The 19,845-nt window shown below is 37.6% G+C and overlaps 1 protein-coding gene across 3 annotated transcripts in view; it reads left to right on the top strand.

Moving 5' to 3' along the window:
* Positions 1–19,845, top strand: part of FBN2 (fibrillin 2) — a 124,484-nt gene that overhangs the window by 82,841 nt on the left and 21,798 nt on the right. For all 3 annotated transcript variants that reach the window (XM_063180437.1, XM_063180436.1, XM_063180438.1), the window contains 16 exons: positions 377–502; positions 1,450–1,572; positions 2,778–2,900; positions 4,457–4,582; positions 7,182–7,304; positions 7,529–7,651; positions 7,933–8,094; positions 9,035–9,103; positions 9,765–9,890; positions 10,567–10,692; positions 11,206–11,358; positions 15,378–15,446; positions 15,980–16,105; positions 16,872–16,997; positions 17,335–17,460; positions 18,768–18,884. In XM_063180437.1, the coding sequence (XP_063036507.1) occupies positions 377–502; positions 1,450–1,572; positions 2,778–2,900; positions 4,457–4,582; positions 7,182–7,304; positions 7,529–7,651; positions 7,933–8,094; positions 9,035–9,103; positions 9,765–9,890; positions 10,567–10,692; positions 11,206–11,358; positions 15,378–15,446; positions 15,980–16,105; positions 16,872–16,997; positions 17,335–17,460; positions 18,768–18,884 (1,944 nt within the window). The remainder of the gene's footprint in view (positions 1–376; positions 503–1,449; positions 1,573–2,777; positions 2,901–4,456; positions 4,583–7,181; positions 7,305–7,528; positions 7,652–7,932; positions 8,095–9,034; positions 9,104–9,764; positions 9,891–10,566; positions 10,693–11,205; positions 11,359–15,377; positions 15,447–15,979; positions 16,106–16,871; positions 16,998–17,334; positions 17,461–18,767; positions 18,885–19,845) is intronic.

Raw genomic sequence — 19,845 nt, 5'->3', positions numbered from 1 at the left:
ATGGAACGTGTGTACTGAGAAGGGATCAGATGAGGGGCTCAGAAGGGGGCACTTCAAAAATTGTTCATTGGAAGAAAATTATTATGATCGCAAATATGTTTTACAGAAATGATTTTAAGTGATTCTCGTAAGAAAAAGTTTGCTTCATATTCCTTTAATTAGCATTCCAAAAAAAAGGCGAAAACAAATGGTATTTGTTTTACCACAAAACAGTGGTATTTGGACTACACATTTATCTTTACTTGTTATAGGGAATTTGCAGAGTAGAACAGCTGAAATATATTACGACCTCATATGGCAGGTATTTTCACCTGAAATAAAGTGTTCCAAAACGACAGTAATGTCCAACTAATAATTATTTTATAATCACCTACAGATGTGAATGAATGTGATTTGAATTCCAACATCTGCATGTTTGGGGAGTGTGAAAACACCAAAGGCTCCTTCATTTGTCACTGTCAAGTTGGGTATTCAGTCAAGAAAGGAACCACAGGGTGCACAGGTAAAACAGATTTCCAGTGAATATGTTACATACCTTGGTTGGCTTCCAGGTAAAATAAATGCACAAGTGTTCACACACAAGAGAGAGCTTGGTATCTGTATATATTTGTATATATATGAGTGTTTCACATCTGCTAGCATGTGCCAGAGTTTTAAAGGGAGTGTTCCTTCACCAGTATCAATGCTGGAGGCCCATTGCAAACTGATTTTAAAGATTTTGGCAGCACAGGTTATGTGAACACCCCTGTTACAGAGCTGGGCTTGGGGTGGCAAGGCTGCAGTTGTGTTGGAAGTTTTTTATCAGTGCTCATTTTTCACATGTACCTGGAGGATGAACTCATCTCCACTCAAGCTCCAGGAAATGGCCATGTGGTCTAAGGGAAGAACAAGAGGGGAAAAAAAAGTTACAAAATCCTTCAACCTCTGCCAACAATTTTTAAAGTTCTGTAGGCATAATCACTCCACAAATTCTGTGTTATTTGAGCAGTACCTTTTCTTCCACATGCTCTCCATGGCTCATCCAAAAGAAGCTGACAGAATTTCTCCTACAATTTTGTGTTTAGGAATATGTTCTATAACTACTACAGCCATGGTGTATAATTATTTTTATGACTGAAAGGCGTCTTTGCACCCAAAGACCTCATCCCAGTTTTAGACATAAAGAGATCAGCATATTTCATATTTCTGGAAAAGAGTGTTAATTTCATGCTGAAAAGCAGTTGTAGGAAAGTGGACTGATTGTCATGTTTGCAAACAAAAAGCAAAAATGAAATGCAATTGTCACTCCTTTTTACTAATACAGAGTATGAAATAGCTTGCTTGAATTCTTCTAAGTTCTTAAACATTTGTTTTTTAAAGGGCTGCACACCCTCACAGTGGAAATATTTAAAAGGAGCAGAATTTTTAATATTCTGATGTAAATACTGATAGGTTGTTTTGTGCTTGTAGATGTGAATGAGTGTGAAATCACAGCTCACAACTGTGACATGCATGCCTCGTGTGTCAATGTGCCAGGAAGTTTTAAATGCAGCTGCAGAGAAGGTTGGGTTGGAAATGGCATTAAATGTATTGGTAAGTACAAGGAAAACAAAGATTTTTTTCTCTCTCTCCCCACTCCTTTTTTTTTCTTTTTCTGAAAGCATGTAATGTGACACTGTGATTAGTCCATTGGAAACAAAGAATTATTCTTCTGTCTGCTGTTGCCTGTGGGTATGAAAGATTCTTAGGTTTCACAGATTTGGTTTTCTAAGAAAAAAAAAAAGATTTGCTATCTCTGACACTTGATGCTGTAACATCTTTCCAAATTCACTACATATTTTACAAAGTTTATATACAACTGCTACTAGAATGTGCAAAAAAAACCCCCAAACCCAGAAATTAAATAGATTTCATTTTATTGTTTCTAGTCAGTCAGATATTTCCAGACCTTCAAACATTTTTTTGTAAATGTCTTGTAATTTCTCTGATTTGTAGACCCTGATGTAAACCAGATTGGGACTGGAGGGGTGGGAAACCTGTATCTGCATTTGCTGGGCTGCTGTAATTGTGTATGTCCCTTTGCCTTCCTGTTTCAGTTTGATGGGTAAAAGATTGTAATACTTGCTTTTTGTTTTCAGAACTTTTTGGATCTATGGAAGATAAGGCTTTATTGATGTGATCTGCTAAAAAAATTACCTTATTATGAGATTTCTTGATTTTTCTTCTTTTTTTCTTCTTTTTTCTTTTTTTTTTTCTTCTCTTTTTCTTCTTTTTTTCTTCTTTTTTCTTAATTTCTTTTTTCTTCTTTATTTTTTTCTTTTTTTCTTTTTTTTTTCTTCTTTCTTTTCTTTTTTCTTTTTTTTTTTTTTTTTTTTCCATACATATTAACATCCAAGTGAATAACCTGCCTCAACTCTCATGGGGTTGCATTGTTTTCACTTTCTTCTATTACTTGAGGAGACTTCCTAAATAAGTGGCAGTTTTTTACCTCACCGCATTTCTTTGGATCAGTTTCCTTTTTTTAAAACTAATTTTAACTTTAAGCTCATTAACAGGACATTAACATCCAAGTAATGAGCCAGCTGAATTCCATCTGTTGCTCGGAAATATTTTTCCCAGTCCCACCCGCTGTAATTTAAAGGAAGACGTATTAAAGTGGAGTCACTATAGATTAACCCTGTGTCATCGAATACTAAATATGTGTATTTATGGAGATATAAATCAAGTTTGCAGTGCTGCTGGTTATCTTGGCAGTCAATTAGCAGCCAGTGTACTAATTGCTGTGCTGCTGCCTGCAGATGTTGATGAGTGCTCCAACGGGACGCAGCGGTGCAGCGCCCACGCCCAGTGTGTGAACAGCCCGGGCTCCTACCACTGTGCCTGTGCAGAGGGATTCACTGGAGATGGCTTCACCTGCTCTGGTAAGGGCTTTGGTGACACCTGACTTGTCCCTGGTGCTTCTTCTCTTGTGTGGAACCTTTGTGAGTTAGACCTAAGCCCACAGTGCAAGACGATGGATGTGAAAATGTAATTTAAGATCAAGATGCTCCCTGTCTGTCCTGTGTAAGAAATGGTGTCAGAGGCACCTGATTGTTCTTTGATTTGTGTCCCAGTTGGATTCACCAGGTCCATTTTTAGGGGAAATTCCTGCTGCTTCTTCCTCCTGCTCATCTTCGTGCCAGTTATTTTGAATACGCATGTCCTGCTTCCAGCAGTGCCTCTAGACAAGAACACCAAATGCCAGCTCTATTACAGTTCTCTGGCATAATCTATTTTCCCATCACTTTTCTATTAGAACAGGATGTGATTATTAAATAGGACTTTCTAAAAAGCAAAACAAACTGCGGTTAAAAAACATTGCCCATGCAATTAAATTTGTAGGTGAGAGTGGACATTGTTATTCACACAGCAAGTGACTCAAAATAAACTTATATTTATTATGTCAAGTGTAAAGATTTTATATTAAGTATTAATGACTGTGTCTTGGGTTACTCTGATCTTTATCACTTACAGGGTGGAGATAGAACATTATCTCTGCTGTCAACTTTTAACACAGCCTCTATTTGGTCACCATATTTAAAGGGCTGAAGAATTGCATCCTAATTATATTAAAATACCTAGAAAACTACTGTGAATATATTCATTCTTGGCTAACTGGCTAATTACAAACAAAAATTAATTTAAAGCTTAGAAACAAGGTTTTCTGATTAGTCGTGAGGTGTTTTATTTGAGAATAAAGACCTTCAAATATGACTTGGTTTGGTATTTCAGATTTTTGGTTCATGAGCACAGTGTTTTATCCCTATATTGAGCTTCTGGGTTTCTCTAAAAATCAGATGTAATGCTAATTATGGACTAATAAAATGAAGAAAGCATGTAAAATCCTTTTTGGACAATCATAACAATACCTGACAAAATTATCACTTCTTACGATGACTGCAATGGTGAATGCCCTCCCTTGCCATTCTCTTTCTTTATAGCTCTTTTGGGTCATACTAGGAGAATTTCTGGTGTGCAAGCAGTACTTGTAATGTTCCTCACCCTCAAAGAATATATTCTAAAATGAATATTATTATAATTTTCTATGTATTATTTAGGAAAATTTGCCTTTTGAACATTTTTCCTGACAAAATACCATAACAATATATACCAAGAGGCAAAATTTTGACGTTTTAAGCAAGGTATTTAACTTCTTTGTCAAGATTATTCAAAACTGAATCTTAAAAGCCTACATTATTTAAAAAATTTTCATCTATTAATGAAAAACAAGGAGTAAGGAATCGTGGCAAGGTGAAAGGAATAATTTTGTACGCTGTGTTTGCTTTTCTGCATTCTTTCAATTTACTTCAGGATACAAGTGTTGTGTTTTATACCTCCGGCGCTCACCAGCGCTGTTATTTTGAACACCAGGACATATTTATGTGCATTTCTGCTGGTGAAGCCTGTGGCTCCAGAGGTGCTTCCCTGTCTTCCACAGATGTTGATGAGTGTGCAGAGGACGTGGAGCTGTGTGAGAACGGGCAGTGCCTGAACGCGCCCGGCGCGTTCCGCTGCGAGTGCGAGATGGGCTTCACCCCCGCCTCCGACAGCAGGTCCTGCCAAGGTGAGCTCCTGCCCCTGCTGTTCCTGCTGCTGCTGCCTCAGCTCTGCCCCCTGAGCTGCTCTGAAGCAAAGAGCAACCAGCAGAGCCTCAGCCTGGAGGCAGAGAAAGCAGCACTTGTTTCATGTACAAGGGATTTCTCCGGTGTGTGTGACCGTGTTCACAGGGGTGTTATGCTGAGGGAAGAGACGAGGATTTGACTTTATGTTTCAGAAAGGTTGATTTATTATTTTATTTATATTTATCATATTATTTTATGATATGTATATATATATTACATTAAACCTATACTAAAAGAATAGAAGAAAAGGTTTCATCAGAAGGCTGGCTAAGAATAGAATAGGAAAGAATGAATAACAAAGGCTCTGTCTCGGACAGAGAGTCCGAGCCAGCTGACTGTGATTGGCCATTAATTAGAAACAACCACAGGAGACCAATCCCAGATGCACCTGTTGCATTCCACAGCAGCAGATAACCATTGTTTACATTTTGCTCTCAGCTTCTCAGGAGGAAAAATCCTAAGGAAAGGATTTTCCATAAAAGATGTCTGCGACAGGTGTGGATTATGTTGGGAGATTGCTTTCATCTTTATTGTGATGTTTCCCTGGCTTTCACCCATAAATCCCAGAACAGAGGTTTGCTTCTGCAATTTTTGTAATTTTTTTTTAATTCCTTTTGGTCACTATTGGATAGTGTGTGGAAAATCCTCTGTTATCTTTCTAATCCAGTTCAGCTTCTATTCCCTATTGTGTTCTTTTACCTTTTGTTTTTGTTGTTTAATATGGCTGTATAGTAAATGAAAACATTTTAGCCGGTGTCCCAAAGCTTTTAACTTACTTCATATTTAATGGTGAAAACCACATAACATCTTTGGAAGTGAAAATTCTTGGTGAGATACGATAAAACAGGTTTCAAAATTTAATCTCTAAGATTTAGTCCAGAGCGTGGCATGTTCCAGCATTCAGGTGTACATGTATGAATCAGGTTTCAGAATAATTCAGGTGCTTCTGAGGAATTACCTGTGCCACAGTCAGGTTTGTTAATCATTATCAAGTATTGTCAGTCATCTTTACTGAATTTCTTTGCGCAGCTGATTTGTATTACATGGTGCCAGTGGTCTAATAAAAATCCCCTAATAGATCCAATCTATTCCAGCCAACCAATAAAGTGTTCCAAACTGACAATAATGTCCAAAAGCAATGTAATTCTAAATTGTGGGTCAATGTGTTGGAGAATTTGGGTCCAACAATTGAAGGATTTTGGAGGAATACTTAATATGTTACTGTGATTACAGCAGAGATCTGAAATCATTCCATTGATTAAGTTGTGCTGTTGGAGAACTAAAATATCTGGGTGCTGAATTCTTAAAAGAAGTTAGCTTTTATTTCTATCATTTTGAGGTTGATATATTAATCTGTACTATGGTAAGAAGAGTCCTTTGCTGATTTCTACAATCAAGAGGCAAAATCCAGTCTTGATTTGGTGAAATAATGGTAATAAAAATTATTAATCCACTTTCTTCAGAAGTCTCTTCAGATGTCAGTACATTAGCTTCTCAATGACCTGATTTGGAGGTTCATTCCATGGCTGTACTCCAGGGTATTTAGAAATTTTATTTTCCAGATGAAATTGACTCCAGCACTTTTGGATGTTAGCCATTTATTTTCCCCAAAAAAACGTATCTTTCAAATGGTCTTCAGAATTTAACCTTTCTCATATATTACCATGAAGAGGCATTTTATCACTTCTGAGCCTCTGGCTGAGGTAATCCAGCCAGGTTAAAAGTAGATATTTTATTACTGTAATAATTTTAATACCCCTTTTGCACATCTTGTGCAATATTAGTTCATCAACAGAGCACTGTACTCAGGATTTCAAATTAAGATTTGGCTGTGCTTTGTAAAATGATATTAATGCTTTCCACTTCCCTGACTGTGCTAAAAATAATTCACTAATACGTGCCAGGACAGCATTTGCCTTTTCCACAGCTGCTTTATTCTGGCAACTTAAAAAGTCCTGCTGTCTGACAGTACATGGAGGGGGTTTTTTTCCACTCCTATCCTACTTACTTTCAGCTCAGAAGTCTTTTACAGTTTGTGCCTAAAGCCATGGCTCTGCAGTCGGTGGTGTCAGTGTTCATCTCCTTTCCACACTGCAGCTGACAAAATCATCCAATTTTCTGTCAGTGTCTTTCAGCTTGATTTCATCTTCAATTTAGATGAGCGTGCAGTCCTTTAGATGCATTTTAGCTCATCTGTATGTAGTTACTACGTAACTATTTCAATGTGGGCTTGAGAAAATCATAGATAATTCTTATACTTCCTGTATTCCTATTTTCCCTGTGTTTGTCCTCCAAGGAGATAGGACTTTTGATGCCTACACACTTTCTTTCTTCTTATTACACTTTCTGTACAATTACAAATTCACAAATAGAAATTTTATGTAGTATTCTACAAACTCAAAAATGTTAGTTTTTAAAATATTTTGCATGTGTCTCCCTTTGCTTTTATGGTGCTGTGACACGTAACAACAACAACAGCAATAATAATAACAGTAATGTGGTAAAGCTGTGTAACTTTCTGATTTTAATACATTCCTTCAGACACAGATGAATGCTCCTTCCAGAATATTTGCGTGTTTGGCACCTGCAATAATCTCCCAGGAATGTTTCGTTGTATCTGTGATGATGGCTATGAACTGGATAGAACTGGGGGAAATTGCACAGGTAAGTCATTGCTTTTCAGAAATACACCAGCAAAAAGGGTGGCTTCTTAAATATGAAGATGAACAAGGTTTATTTGTAATCATTTGGCGAATTATTTTTAAGAGTCTGCTTCAGTTTCAGCTGAAATGCACTCGCATTTGAAACTTTCTAAGTTGTCTTAGAAAGTAAAATTATTATTTTCTGTCCAATGAACAGATTTTTGAATGTGGATTTTCGTGTTTTAGATATTGATGAATGTGCTGATCCCATTAATTGTGTTAATGGTCTTTGTGTAAACACTCCTGGAAGATATGAGTGTAATTGTCCTCCAGACTTCCAGCTGAATCCTACTGGAGTGGGTTGTGTGGGTAAGTAAAAAGCTTCCTCAACTATCACTTTAAAAATCACTGCTTTTATGCAAATAAGATAGAAAAATAACAATTTCACCATTCTGCATATCCTGTTACATAGTTTTTTAGCGTTGTCTCTCCCAACATCAATAACTATCAATGTTCTTGAAGTGCCAATGGCTTCAAGAACACGCTGTTACCTGAATTCCTCCTTCTTGGTATGAAATTGCAGATGAATGCCTGCGGTTCTTTGCCTGGATCTTGGTGTGCAGCTGTAACCACGTGTGTTTTTTGCACAGATAACCGTGTGGGCAGCTGCTACCTGAAGTTTGGGCCGAGAGGGGACGGGGGCCTGTCCTGCAGCACAGAGATTGGGGTCGGAGTCACTCGCTCCTCGTGCTGCTGCTCGCTGGGAAAGGCCTGGGGGAACCCCTGTGAGACCTGTCCCCCTGTCAACAGCAGTAAGGAAACGTCCTCACCTTCCCCTGGTGCTGCCTTATTTCACAAGGGGTGGAAAAGGAATGTGCAGTCTCTGACGTTGGTCATTCAAGTCAAATTTCACAGTTGGAGGGACCAGGGGTGTGGGCCTGAGCATCACAGATCTGACCTTTAGTCTTGTGTAACTGACTTGGTGCCTGTTCTCACACTAATAAACCACCTTTAGAAGGCACTTCCCACCAGGCCAGGTGATACTTTGGGTAGTTTTGGACACTTTATTTTGCTGTTACTCTTCTCCCATTAAAAAAAAAAAAAAAAAAGAAAATTGCAGATAAGAGTGAAATAGAATGCATACATCTGCTGGGCATTTTTGCTCAGCACCTCCAAGCTGGTAAGGAAATAAATTAATTATGCTTTGAACTCAAATCATGGCTTTAATTTGGAGGGCTTCATTATTCTCCAAAGCAGAATGTTGATAACTGTTGTTGTGTATGTATAAGTCGCTCTTGAATGCTTTAGAAACTCTTACTTAATAATAGTTGTCAGCTTTGAAGGTCTCTAATGAATAATGCAACACAAATGTCGAGTGTGTTGTTCATACATAAGAATAGGAATTACAAGTTTGATGCTTACCTTTATCAGTGCCATACTGACATTTCATATTAAAGAACTAATCAAAACAGAAAATATGTGCTTCTGTAAGGACACAGTATGGAAAAATCATATTGTGCCTGCCTCAAGAGTATCTGAATTATGGTAATAAAAGAATGCAGAAGTCCTCATTTTACATTGGTTTTCTCTTAATCTAATGCACATGTTTTATTTACTGTGAATAGGTCAAAAAAGTAGAAACCAAATGACTGTAGGGAAGAAGAGCCATTAAAAACACAAGTGATATTTTATGATTCTGTTGCATAATTTTATTTTTTATGGGACTGACATGTCTCTTATATTTTACTTCAGCTGAATACAATACTCTCTGTCCAGGGGGAGAAGGATTCAGACCAAATCCCATCACTATTATTTTAGAAGGTGAGTTTCTTATGAATGACTGAGATGATTGATATTGTCAATAATAGAAAAAAGGGGTCGTCTTTGAAGAGGAACTGCATTTTTTCAAAAATCAGTATATTTAGTGCGAAGCTAAAACAACTGTTCATGTGAATTGGGAAACAGCATGAAAAGACACACAGCAAAAGAATATTGAAGAAGTCCAGCACCATTTCAGTTGGAGAACAGTCTGGTGCATACCTTTTGTGTGTTTCCTTACTTTAACTGGATTTCAAAATTGGGCCCTGAAGGATAAGTCATTTATGAAAATTACAGCTCGTCAGCAGAAAGTGCAAATGTCAGGAAATATTCATCAGGCAAAGCAGCTCTGGTTCCAATAAGTGGGCAGAAGTGAGGATTTAGATGCCAAAATCCTGTAAACAGCAATAGAACATTGGGCTTAACAAGCTGAAACTGCTCCTTAAGGGCTGTTTGAATGGAAGAGAATGAGCATCTTATCCATGCATTCCTGGAGAGCAATTTAGAAGCAAAAAAAAAAAAAAAACCAAACAAAAAAGCCACACATGTCAGTTCAAAGCTACTAGTTCGCAAAATTTCAGGGCAGTACTTAAATTCTCTTCTTTCTTTTCATTGTGGAATGAAAATATGGTGAGTTGTTTTTTTTTTTCCCTTCTGTTTTCAGACATTGATGAATGTCAGGAGCTGCCAGGCCTCTGCCAAGGTGGAAATTGCATCAACACTTTTGGCAGCTTCCAGTGTGAATGCCCAAAAGGTTACTACCTCAGTGAAGAGACAAGAATCTGTGAAGGTTGGGTCCTTTAAAGCCTCTTTCTCTGCCACAGTGCATTTATTATGAAAACCACTGCTTTTTAGCCTTAAATCCATAAGTGGGCATGGTACACCCCACCCTTACCTAGAGTATTCCCTAAAATTATTATCTTTGGCACCAGTGATACAATTAGTACAAAGCCTGGAATAGAACACTTGGATATATTAATGTTTATTTTAGATATTAGACCTCAGCCACCTGTATTCAGCAAACTAAGGGGTTATTAATGATTTCTGGCTTCTCACCCTGCAAGTTTTATGATGCTCTCTGCATTTTGGATGTGAGAGTACCAGTTTAATTTACTCAATATGAAGTAAAGTTCATACTGGTTTTCCTTTTGTGTTTGAGAGTTTTTGTAACTGATAAAACCAAAATTGTAAATTGACCCTAAACAGTGACTAACCCTGCTCTGAGAAGAAGGTGTGAATGTCTTTTGTGAAGTTGATTCAGTGGCAAGTTAGGAACTTATTCAGTATGTTGTCTTGCACTTAAGAGAACTAAGGCTAAACTTAGAGGTTAAAATCAGAGCTGTTCTTTAAATGAAGGATTTTTGTTATCTTGGCATGGTCAATTATGGTTGTGTTCCTCAGAAATATTTGCTTGGCCTTGGACCTCCTCTCCCTCATTAACTGGAGTGTTTTTTCTTGTTTTCTAGATATTGATGAGTGTGTTGCACACCCTGGTGTCTGTGGTCCTGGCACCTGCTACAACACCTTGGGGAACTACACCTGCATTTGCCCCCCTGAATATATGCAGGTGAACGGAGGACACAACTGCATGGGTATGCAAAATGTCATCTTTACTAGAACTGCAAGATTATCAGGCTGTTTGAGGCCCAGACCCCGTGCTTTGTGTTTATTTTGACTGTTTTTAGCTCCCAGCTGATGTCATGTTGTCGGGAAAGAGATCCCTGTGATTGGCCTGCAACATTTAGGGGCTTTTGCTCCCTAACAGGGCTCACTGTTCACTGGTTTATTTCAGCTGATCATTTCCAAATGGTGGGGTTTGCCATACAAATGGATCTGTTGAGTATCCACACTGTGTTTATGGTTTCTTAGGAGTTTGTCTTTTTCCCCCTTGTGTCTTTAAATGAAAACAGAAAATATGTCACACAAGCCTAGAGCAAAGACTGTGGATTACATCAATCTTTAAATTGTTTTTTAATGCCTGTGTTTATGTTGCATTCAGAAAACTGAGTTAATGAATCTTGGTTTGGTAGGGGGTTGATATTTACATAATATCACAATTATCATCATGTTGGTTACTTCATAAGTGCTTCTTTTCTCACATCCAGACATGAGGAAAAGCTTTTGCTACAGAAGCTATAATGGAACCTCCTGTGAGAATGAGCTGCCCTTCAATGTGACCAAACGGATGTGCTGCTGCACATACAATATTGGGAAAGCCTGGAACAAACCTTGTGAGCCGTGTCCAGCTCCAGGAACAGGTAAAGCCTTCTGTGGTCACCCCATTTTGTTACTTTTTATGCTTATCTGCTGCTTTGACCTATTAACTAAAGTTAACATTTCATCCCAAGGGAACTTTTACTGAGCAGTAATACTGGTCTTGAAGGTACTGGCTGACCAGAGATGCCATCAAAAATGGGTTTTGTTCTAAATGTAGGAAGCCTTTCTAGGTTTTTCAGCTGTCTCACGTTTGATCTATGATCTGCTTGGTTGCATTTACATTTCCTCTGCTGAAGGGGACTGAACTTGCAAAAATTGCCCAATAAGTATGGCATTGCAACAGGAATTAAAAAATTCTATTCTGTAAATGGAGGTGAAAATAATAAAGGACAGTTCATTTTCAATCAGTCTTTATGGAATTGTTTTGCTGGAATAAGACATCCCTGGAAGCTCAACTCAGAACAGTCATTGGTGGGAGAATCACCAATTCAGAGGGAAACCTGACATCCACTGAAAAATTCTTTACATTTGGAAAAAGGAAAAAAGATGCTTAGATAAAACTAAAAAACTCATGTGCCTGTTTTGTACAAACACAGTTTATTGTTTAATATACTTGCCCCAGGTTTACTGGTTTAGTGTCACTTAATCTATGCCTCTGGTGCTGTGATTTTAATATCATTTATCATTTTTGTATAAAGAATTTATTACTTCCATTCAAAGTGGTTTATCCTGGTGATTTGAGGTAAAAACCAGATAATTTAAGAAAGATTTTCCCTCACAGTAAAGAGAAGGAAAATGGGACTGAAAAGAAGAGGGAACTGCCTTTTCCTTCTTAAACAGGAGGAGGGAGAATGAAGGAATGCTCCTAGCAGGAGTGGGAAATGGAAATAAACTGGAGAGAGGAAATACATGTTTGCTACCACAGAGAGCTCATGAAATTTTTTCCCATAGTTATTTATCTAAATGTTATAAAATCGTCACCATGGTGACAACATGACGAGAAGATTACAGCAAACTGCATACAATTAATGCTCTTGGGTGGAAGAAAGAATTCTCCTTTTAGATTTCTGACTCCTGCAGCTTTTAATGATTTGTTAAAACCAGAATTGCTTGGTATTGCAAGCAGTTATGGGGTTGAAATATTTCCTGAAATATTTCAGTGTTGCATTGTTAGCTTTTCTAAATGGCTGTACTGTTTTTGCAGGCATGGTTGAACCTTTTTCACCATGAAAAGGGATTGTGTGGGGGATCAAACAAGTAGAAATGATTGAATAGCTGCACTTGTGTTCTGTAATCAGTTGTTTTGCAATCTGGGTGAAGGCTGCACATCACAGACAGGGGTTGGGGTACACTGGCCTTACCCGTGTCACCAGACTGAGCCCAGTGGCTCATTGGGGCCATTATTCTGCCCTGATGAGGATTGCAAGTGAACTTCACATGCCCATGCATTTGTCTTTTTTCCCTTGGTGAAGAGAGCTCTTTCTTCCTTTTTTCTCTGTTTATTCTTAGCAATCAGTCTCTGTTTGATGACTTTAAGTAGTAAAGACTGTTTTGTTTGATTTTACACATTATGCAGATCATAACTGTTAGCATACAGACTTTAACCAGAAATAATAGTCCTTTTTTGTTTGGTTTTTTACCCAAAGAAGTGTAGAAAGCTGCTTCACTGTTACAAGGTAATGAAGAATGTACAGAACTCTTCCAAGGTTTGGTAATTTCAGGAGTGCCTGATCTCAGTTTTTTTTCCTGTTATGTGACAGATCTTTTTGTCCTAAAAGATAGTGTAGTTACAAGTATATGGGGTTTTGGAATATTTTTAAAATATGATGCAAAGCCAGGCTTCCAGAAGGTAAATGTCTGGCATGCTTTTATGTGGATATTTTGGCAATTTGTATAAAGATATTTTCATACCTAATTATATACCCTTTCTCTACACAGTAAAGACTGGGGAGAAAAATTGTGAAAAACTGAATTCACTGAAATTCATGAAACATGGAGGTAGCATAATAGAACTAAAGAGGTTCTTCAATCCTTGGAGGATCCTTCCTCAAACTCCCAGACCTGATGTGTCTTATCATGGAAGCAGGTGATCACACAGGTGATCCTAGTGTCCCACTAGGACAGGGTAGTGAGCACAGGGCTCTGTTTTTGTCTGGGTTATTTACTCACGGCCTTACTAACAGCAGTAAATGGCACAAATCTCCTTGCAGAAAAGAGCTAAGTTGCTAAGCCTCAAATCTTACACATAGGTAGTGAGTAAAATATATTAGTGTATTGTTATAGTAGCATGTATTAAAGATGTATCTGTGAAAGGGCAGTAAATTGCTGGATAAAGCACTGTGGGAGACAGTTCTGTAGCTCTTTACCCTACACTGCAAAAATAACCTGGGTGAACATTAAGCAGGCATTAAAGAGTAGGACAGAAGAAAGTAGAAAATGCTGATGTTCAGATACACTGGATCCTGCTTGGCCTAGAGAAATGACCAAATATGTCTGAATGTGGGAAAAGATTTCTGCCAAATATCCTTCTGAGCAGCGATTACCTAAATTTGCCAAAAATGGGGATGTTTGGTGTAAAGGAGGCAAGAATTATTCAATTTGTAATGGTAGTTAAACTTTTCAGAATCATGAGCTGCTGAGGAGATGCCATTAAAATGCAGATGGTAAGAAACTCAAACTACAGCCAGTAAAGACTATAACTGCTCCAGATTAAAGAGCATTACTTGCAAGAATACAGAAGGAGCTCTTTGTTTTTCATGTTTTGGTGCTAGAATAATTTGTCAGCATTTCAGGTTTAGAGACAAATCAAAGGCAGGCTCTATACCCTTCCTTCTGTTGGGTAAAGAGCTTTCCTGTAGGTCCTCAGCAGCACCAACAGTGGACCAAGCACTCATGGAGGTCTGCAGATATTAAACTTCCAGAAACCCTTTGAATTTTATGTCCATCAGATGTTTTTGTAAATGTTACTCACTTTTTCGAAGGATATTTCACTTTAACCTAATTCCCTGAATGTAGAAATAACCTGCCACACACCTTGAAATGCTTCCTTGGCCGTAGTTTGGAAACTGAATATTGAAACATGCTTTTTCTGGATAGCATGAATGCTGATAGGATCTAAAAAGGTGCTGAATAGGATCTAAAAACGTGCATGGTTATTGTTTGCAAACTGTTCATTGTAACTGGTTGTGTCTTCACACTGGCATTGCTTCATTTCCCTCAAACAGGTACACATTCCTCTGGTGGTATTATGCAGTTTTGACATGCTTATAGTTGTAGGCCTCTCATTTTTTATATTTCTACCTAGGTAAAAATTATTGCTGTAAATGTGTAATAACCTTTTGCCTGGAGAACACTTTTCTTCCGCTGAAACCTCATCTGCAAAAATTAGTAGAATCCATGCTAGAAATTTTTCTCTGTATGTTGCAAACCCACTCAATTTAAAACACCTTTCCTAGAAAACTGTAGCTTAATTTGTTTTACACATCAAGCATTTCCCACTCTCCAAATGCAAAAAGAGGATATAGAAGGAGCATATTAAAAAAATGTGGAGCTTTTGGAGCATCTCTTTTTAAAGCACAGTCTCCATTCTGCTGAACAGTTCAGAGGAACTGATCTGAAGTAATTCCAGAGAAAATAAAATAGATAGTATTGTGAAAGAAGCACAGGTACTGGTAAATTACATTTATTTCTCATATTTGAAAATGCTGCTGTAGATTCTGACTACAGATTCTTAGAAAACAGGAATAAACCGTAAGGACTTATGTTTAAAAAAACAACTGAACAAGCCAAACAAAACCAAAACCTGATTGTATGACTGCATTCTCAAATCAAACATTTACTCATGTGCCAAAAACTGCAAAGATTTGAGGAAAGTATGTTGCTATTTCAAGTTGCATTAATATTTTGGCAGTCTGAATTTTCAGTAGAAGCTATAGAAGGACAATTGCTCTCCTGAGTAGATTTGGCTTAAAACAGCTCTGGAGTAGCTGGGAAGACTACAAGTAATTCTATGGAGATGTATGCATTCCCTGAAAATGCATTGCTCTATATTTTGCTCTAGCTGAATTCAAGAGCCTATGTGGAAATATTCCTGGCTTCACTTTTGACATCCATACTGGAAAAGCTGTTGGTAAGTTTCACCACTCTTATTTTATCCTAAAATTGTTTGGCATAATGTTTTTGTGCCTGCATAATGTTGACTAAAATAAGCATTTCATATATAAAGTTGTCAAATTTCATTTTGGAGTTCCAGTGGTGACACAAATTGTGACCAATTTTTATGTAAAATGTTTCCTTCTTGTTTTTAACTTCTACATTTTGTTGTGCTGTTTTGTTCACCTGCCACCATTCGAGTTCACGATTTTGAGTTTTAGTCAATAAGTTAAAAAACTTTGCCTTCAGAAATACTGCGGAGCTCCTCTGCAGGATTGTGAGTTTTGCATCTTGGCCAATATTTAGTGTAACTCTGTTTTGATCAGTTCTTGAACTTCATGTGCCATTTTCTGTTACAATGGGCATATGTGTGGTTTTGTAACCTGTGTGTAATTTCTGTGGATTAAAGGGAACGTCTCAACTCAGTTTTAAACACAGTGAAAATGAGAATCCTTGCAGTGTGTAAAGACATGATGAACTGTACTTAAAAGTATCTCCTCTGCCTTTCAGACATTGATGAATGTAAGGAAATCCCAGGAATCTGTGCCAATGGAGTTTGCATCAATCAGATTGGCAGCTTCCGCTGTGAGTGCCCCACTGGATTCAGTTACAATGACCTGCTCCTGGTCTGTGAAGGTGACTTGAAATTTGGTTATTTTCTCCTTAGTCCCCTTAAACTTATCCTAAAGGGTGGGGGAACATTTAATTAATGTGGTTTTCAAAATCTAAGAGACAGACTCTGAGCTTTTGTAGAGCTTGAGCTTATAAATCAGTTTAGGTGCTTGTCTTTATTACGGATGCATATGCACTGTATAAAATTTGTAAATGTTTTCTGTAAAACCTCTAAATAGGTAGTCATTGCTTTTGTTTTGTTTTATTTTAGGGAGAAAATTTAATTCTTGTTCTTAGAATTTCTCAAAAAAAGTATCTTGGATTCTTTTTTCCAACTTGTGTCTCTTCTGCTACAGTTTTAGAGGCAGAGATATTCATAGAAGCTGATAAAGTTTTTTGTTTTGTAAAGCCAGTAGGAGATTTGTCATTTGTTCAAGAATTTTGTGCTAACGTGTGCAACCTAAAAAGTTGCGAACTGTGCCACTTACATTTTCAGCCTAAAGGCAAGGAGGAAGTTTTTTTTAATACAAAAATTTCTTTAGGCAGATGTTGCAGATTTCCAAAGTGACTTTGATGCGTGGTAAGTTGGATTCATGGGATCCTCTTTCATCCAGAAGGTGACATGGGTGAATGGTGTTGATTTTGCTTTTTGTGTGCATTCCCAGCACGCAGGGCTGGAGGTCAGGCTGCTTGAGCTTTATGTAGGACTGAGTTTTCCTCTTCCACAGACAGACAGTGAGTAAATCTGAGGCAGGAGTGGTTTCTGATGCCTGAACTCTTGGTTTTCCAGATATTGATGAGTGCAGCAATGGGGACAACCTGTGCCAGAGAAATGCTGACTGTATCAACAGCCCTGGGAGCTACCGCTGCGAATGTGCTGCTGGCTTTAAACTGTCACCCAACGGTGCCTGCATTGGTAAGAAATCAGATTACTTCTATTGTCTGTTACCTTGTGCATGCTGCTGTTTTGATTTATAGCCACATTTCTCAGTGAAAAGAAAGAAAAAGACAGAGTGATGTTTTTAAAGGACATTTTCTAGGTATCAGCCAAATCCTGACAGTAGTTTTATCCTCAAGGTGTGTAGGGAAGCACTTCCTGTAAAATGAAGTTCTCTTATGATTCACATTTGCTTGCAGATAATTTTGCACCTGGTTTTAATAATAACAACGGATTGTAAAAACATTATTTGTGTAAAACGAGGATATAATGGAGGTCAATGGCGTGCACCATCTGTTTTGTGTTTTTGTTATAGATCGCAATGAATGTCTGGAAATTCCTAACGTTTGCAGCCATGGCTTGTGTGTGGACATGCAGGGAAGCTACCAGTGCATATGTCACAATGGCTTCAAGGCATCCCAAGATCAGACTATGTGCATGGGTATGGAGAGAAATTGCTCTTTCTTGTGTGTGGTTTTTTTTGGTTGTCCCCCCCTTTGCAGCAGGGAAGATGAGTCTGATTTTTTCAGTAAGTTATACTGACATTAAAAAACTGATTCAGGCATTTCTGGGCTATGTTTTTGTGAATAAAGTCTGTGAAGTTGTCCTTGGAGGGGAAAAGTTAATTTGAAAAAAAACCCTCAGAACAAAACAGTGTATTCTGAGATAGCTCCACATAACTGGAGAAACATTTCCACAGAAATACATCATAGTGGCTTATAACACGTAGAGTTTTATAGGATGTATCAGAGAGTGATAGAGCTTGGAGCTAAAACCACATATTTTCCAATTATTTAAATCTATTGAGTTCATGTGTCATTTTAAAAAACAGAATCCCCCTTTTAATGTAACTTTATACTCAATTCATGTGAAGATGATGACATGATAGAGATGATGCAAGAAATAATATTGAACATTAAGAATATTTCTGCTCTTTCAGTTCATAATCTTAGTTCTTAATCTATTTAGTTCTACAGGGTTTTAAAATGAAAAGGTGATGCATTTCAACTTTAAACAGATATTTAAAACCTATTAATGTTGTAATATATATTCATATTTGCCTAGAATCTTCTTGTATTTAAACTAAATCACATTTGTCAGACGATTAGAGGAGGATATTTGGAAAAGCAACCTGTTTTGACAATGCAAAATTTTGAAGAACTGTCAGGACAAAATCTCAATAGGTTCCAGATCCCCATGAAACTCCAGGAATTACTGTAAAACACACAGGAGGCATTGAACTTTTAGTGCCTTTTAAAAATGGATGTTTGCAAAAGTTTTTAAGCAGTCTTTGTAATTCTGGATGTGATACTGACATTATCTATGTACTTAACATAAATTGAGTTGCATTTTCAAAAGCTTTTCATGAGCTCTGAGGTACAATATGTACATAACAATTGATCATTTCAGGGCTGTGATGCCTTCATGTTCAATCCTGATCACTTGTATATGTTAAAGAAATTAAGAAATGTTAGTATGGAAAACAGAAAGATGGAATGCCTTCAGATAATTACACATACACATTTATTTTTAAATATGAAGTACCTTTTATTTTAAAACACATGCAAAATTACATCCTGTAGTGTTTTTCTCTGTGTACTGAGAAGCTGTAAAAATCTGTAGCATAAACACAAAATGTGACGGAAGAAACGAGGGACCAAAGTTCAGGATACCACAACTGTGCACAGACAACACATCACCCATACCTGGGAAAACCTGTTCCCACCTGCAGTTTGTCTCTCCTTGCAGATGTTGATGAGTGTGAGCAGTATCCATGTGGAAATGGAACGTGCAAGAACACAGTTGGATCATACAACTGCCTGTGCTATCCAGGATTTGAATTAACTCGTAATAATGATTGTGTGGGTAAGAGACCTCAATCCAAGCTCTTATTTTCATTGCTGCTAGCTTGGCATGCCGAAGAGGACTGTGTGCAGTGAAAAAGAAGAGATGCCAGGGTGTGAATAAAGTTAATTGAATGCAGTAGCTTCTGCTGTAACCAGCCCTAGAGATTAATCCTTTCTGCTATGTCTTAAAAGAATTAAAAGTGTTTTTTAATTACAGACAATTGAAATAATATAATATTATCCTAAATATCTGGACTGCTAGGGCAACTTTCAGTTCACTGATGTTTTAATGCATCTCTGAACTCCTTTAGATTACCTTGGTATTTACAGCACATCTCTGGCTACAGGCACAGTCCACAGGCATCTCTTGTTCTATCCCACCACCAGTGCTGCCTGATGAATTTAAAATAATTCCTTTATTTTACTGTTTTGCTTGACTCTTGCATAGGGTGAGAAAGAAGACCGGCAGTAAGAAAGCCAGGACAGCTGATCTGTATAACCTAAACAGCCAGATCTGCTCTCCTAAAATGAGCAAAATCATGCAGAGCTGACACAGGCATTGCTATTTCACATTCATAAAGTACAGGGCACCAAAATATCTGATGAGTTTGGACTGCTTTAATTCCTGGGTTCTTGTGATAAAGTAACCTGGGCTGATAAACAGGCTCAGAAACCTGAAGACCTCCCTTGTGCAGAGCATAAGCAAAGGAAAGAGGGAGGCTTTACACTCCATCCTGCTACAGAAGGAAGACACAGCAAAGTTTTCAGCTTCAGGATAGAACTAATACATCTTTTAAAAAGCATTTTAAATCCTCTTCTTGTCCAGGAAAGAAAAAAATTGAAGTAAGAAGAATGTGCTGCAAAGTACAAGTTTTTCTCACAGCTTGATGCTTATCCAAAATCCTTTTCATTTATTCTTCCTCATCCATATTTCTTCCTTGTGCAGTGCTCCTTTAAGTCTGCATTACTAAGTAACCCTA

Source organism: Melospiza melodia, chromosome Z, assembly GCF_035770615.1.
Source record: "Melospiza melodia melodia isolate bMelMel2 chromosome Z, bMelMel2.pri, whole genome shotgun sequence".
In the NCBI taxonomy this organism is placed as follows: Eukaryota; Metazoa; Chordata; class Aves; order Passeriformes; family Passerellidae; genus Melospiza; species Melospiza melodia.
The sequence above is the reverse complement of the archived record's forward strand: the minus strand, read 5'-3'. Positions and strand labels throughout refer to the sequence as shown.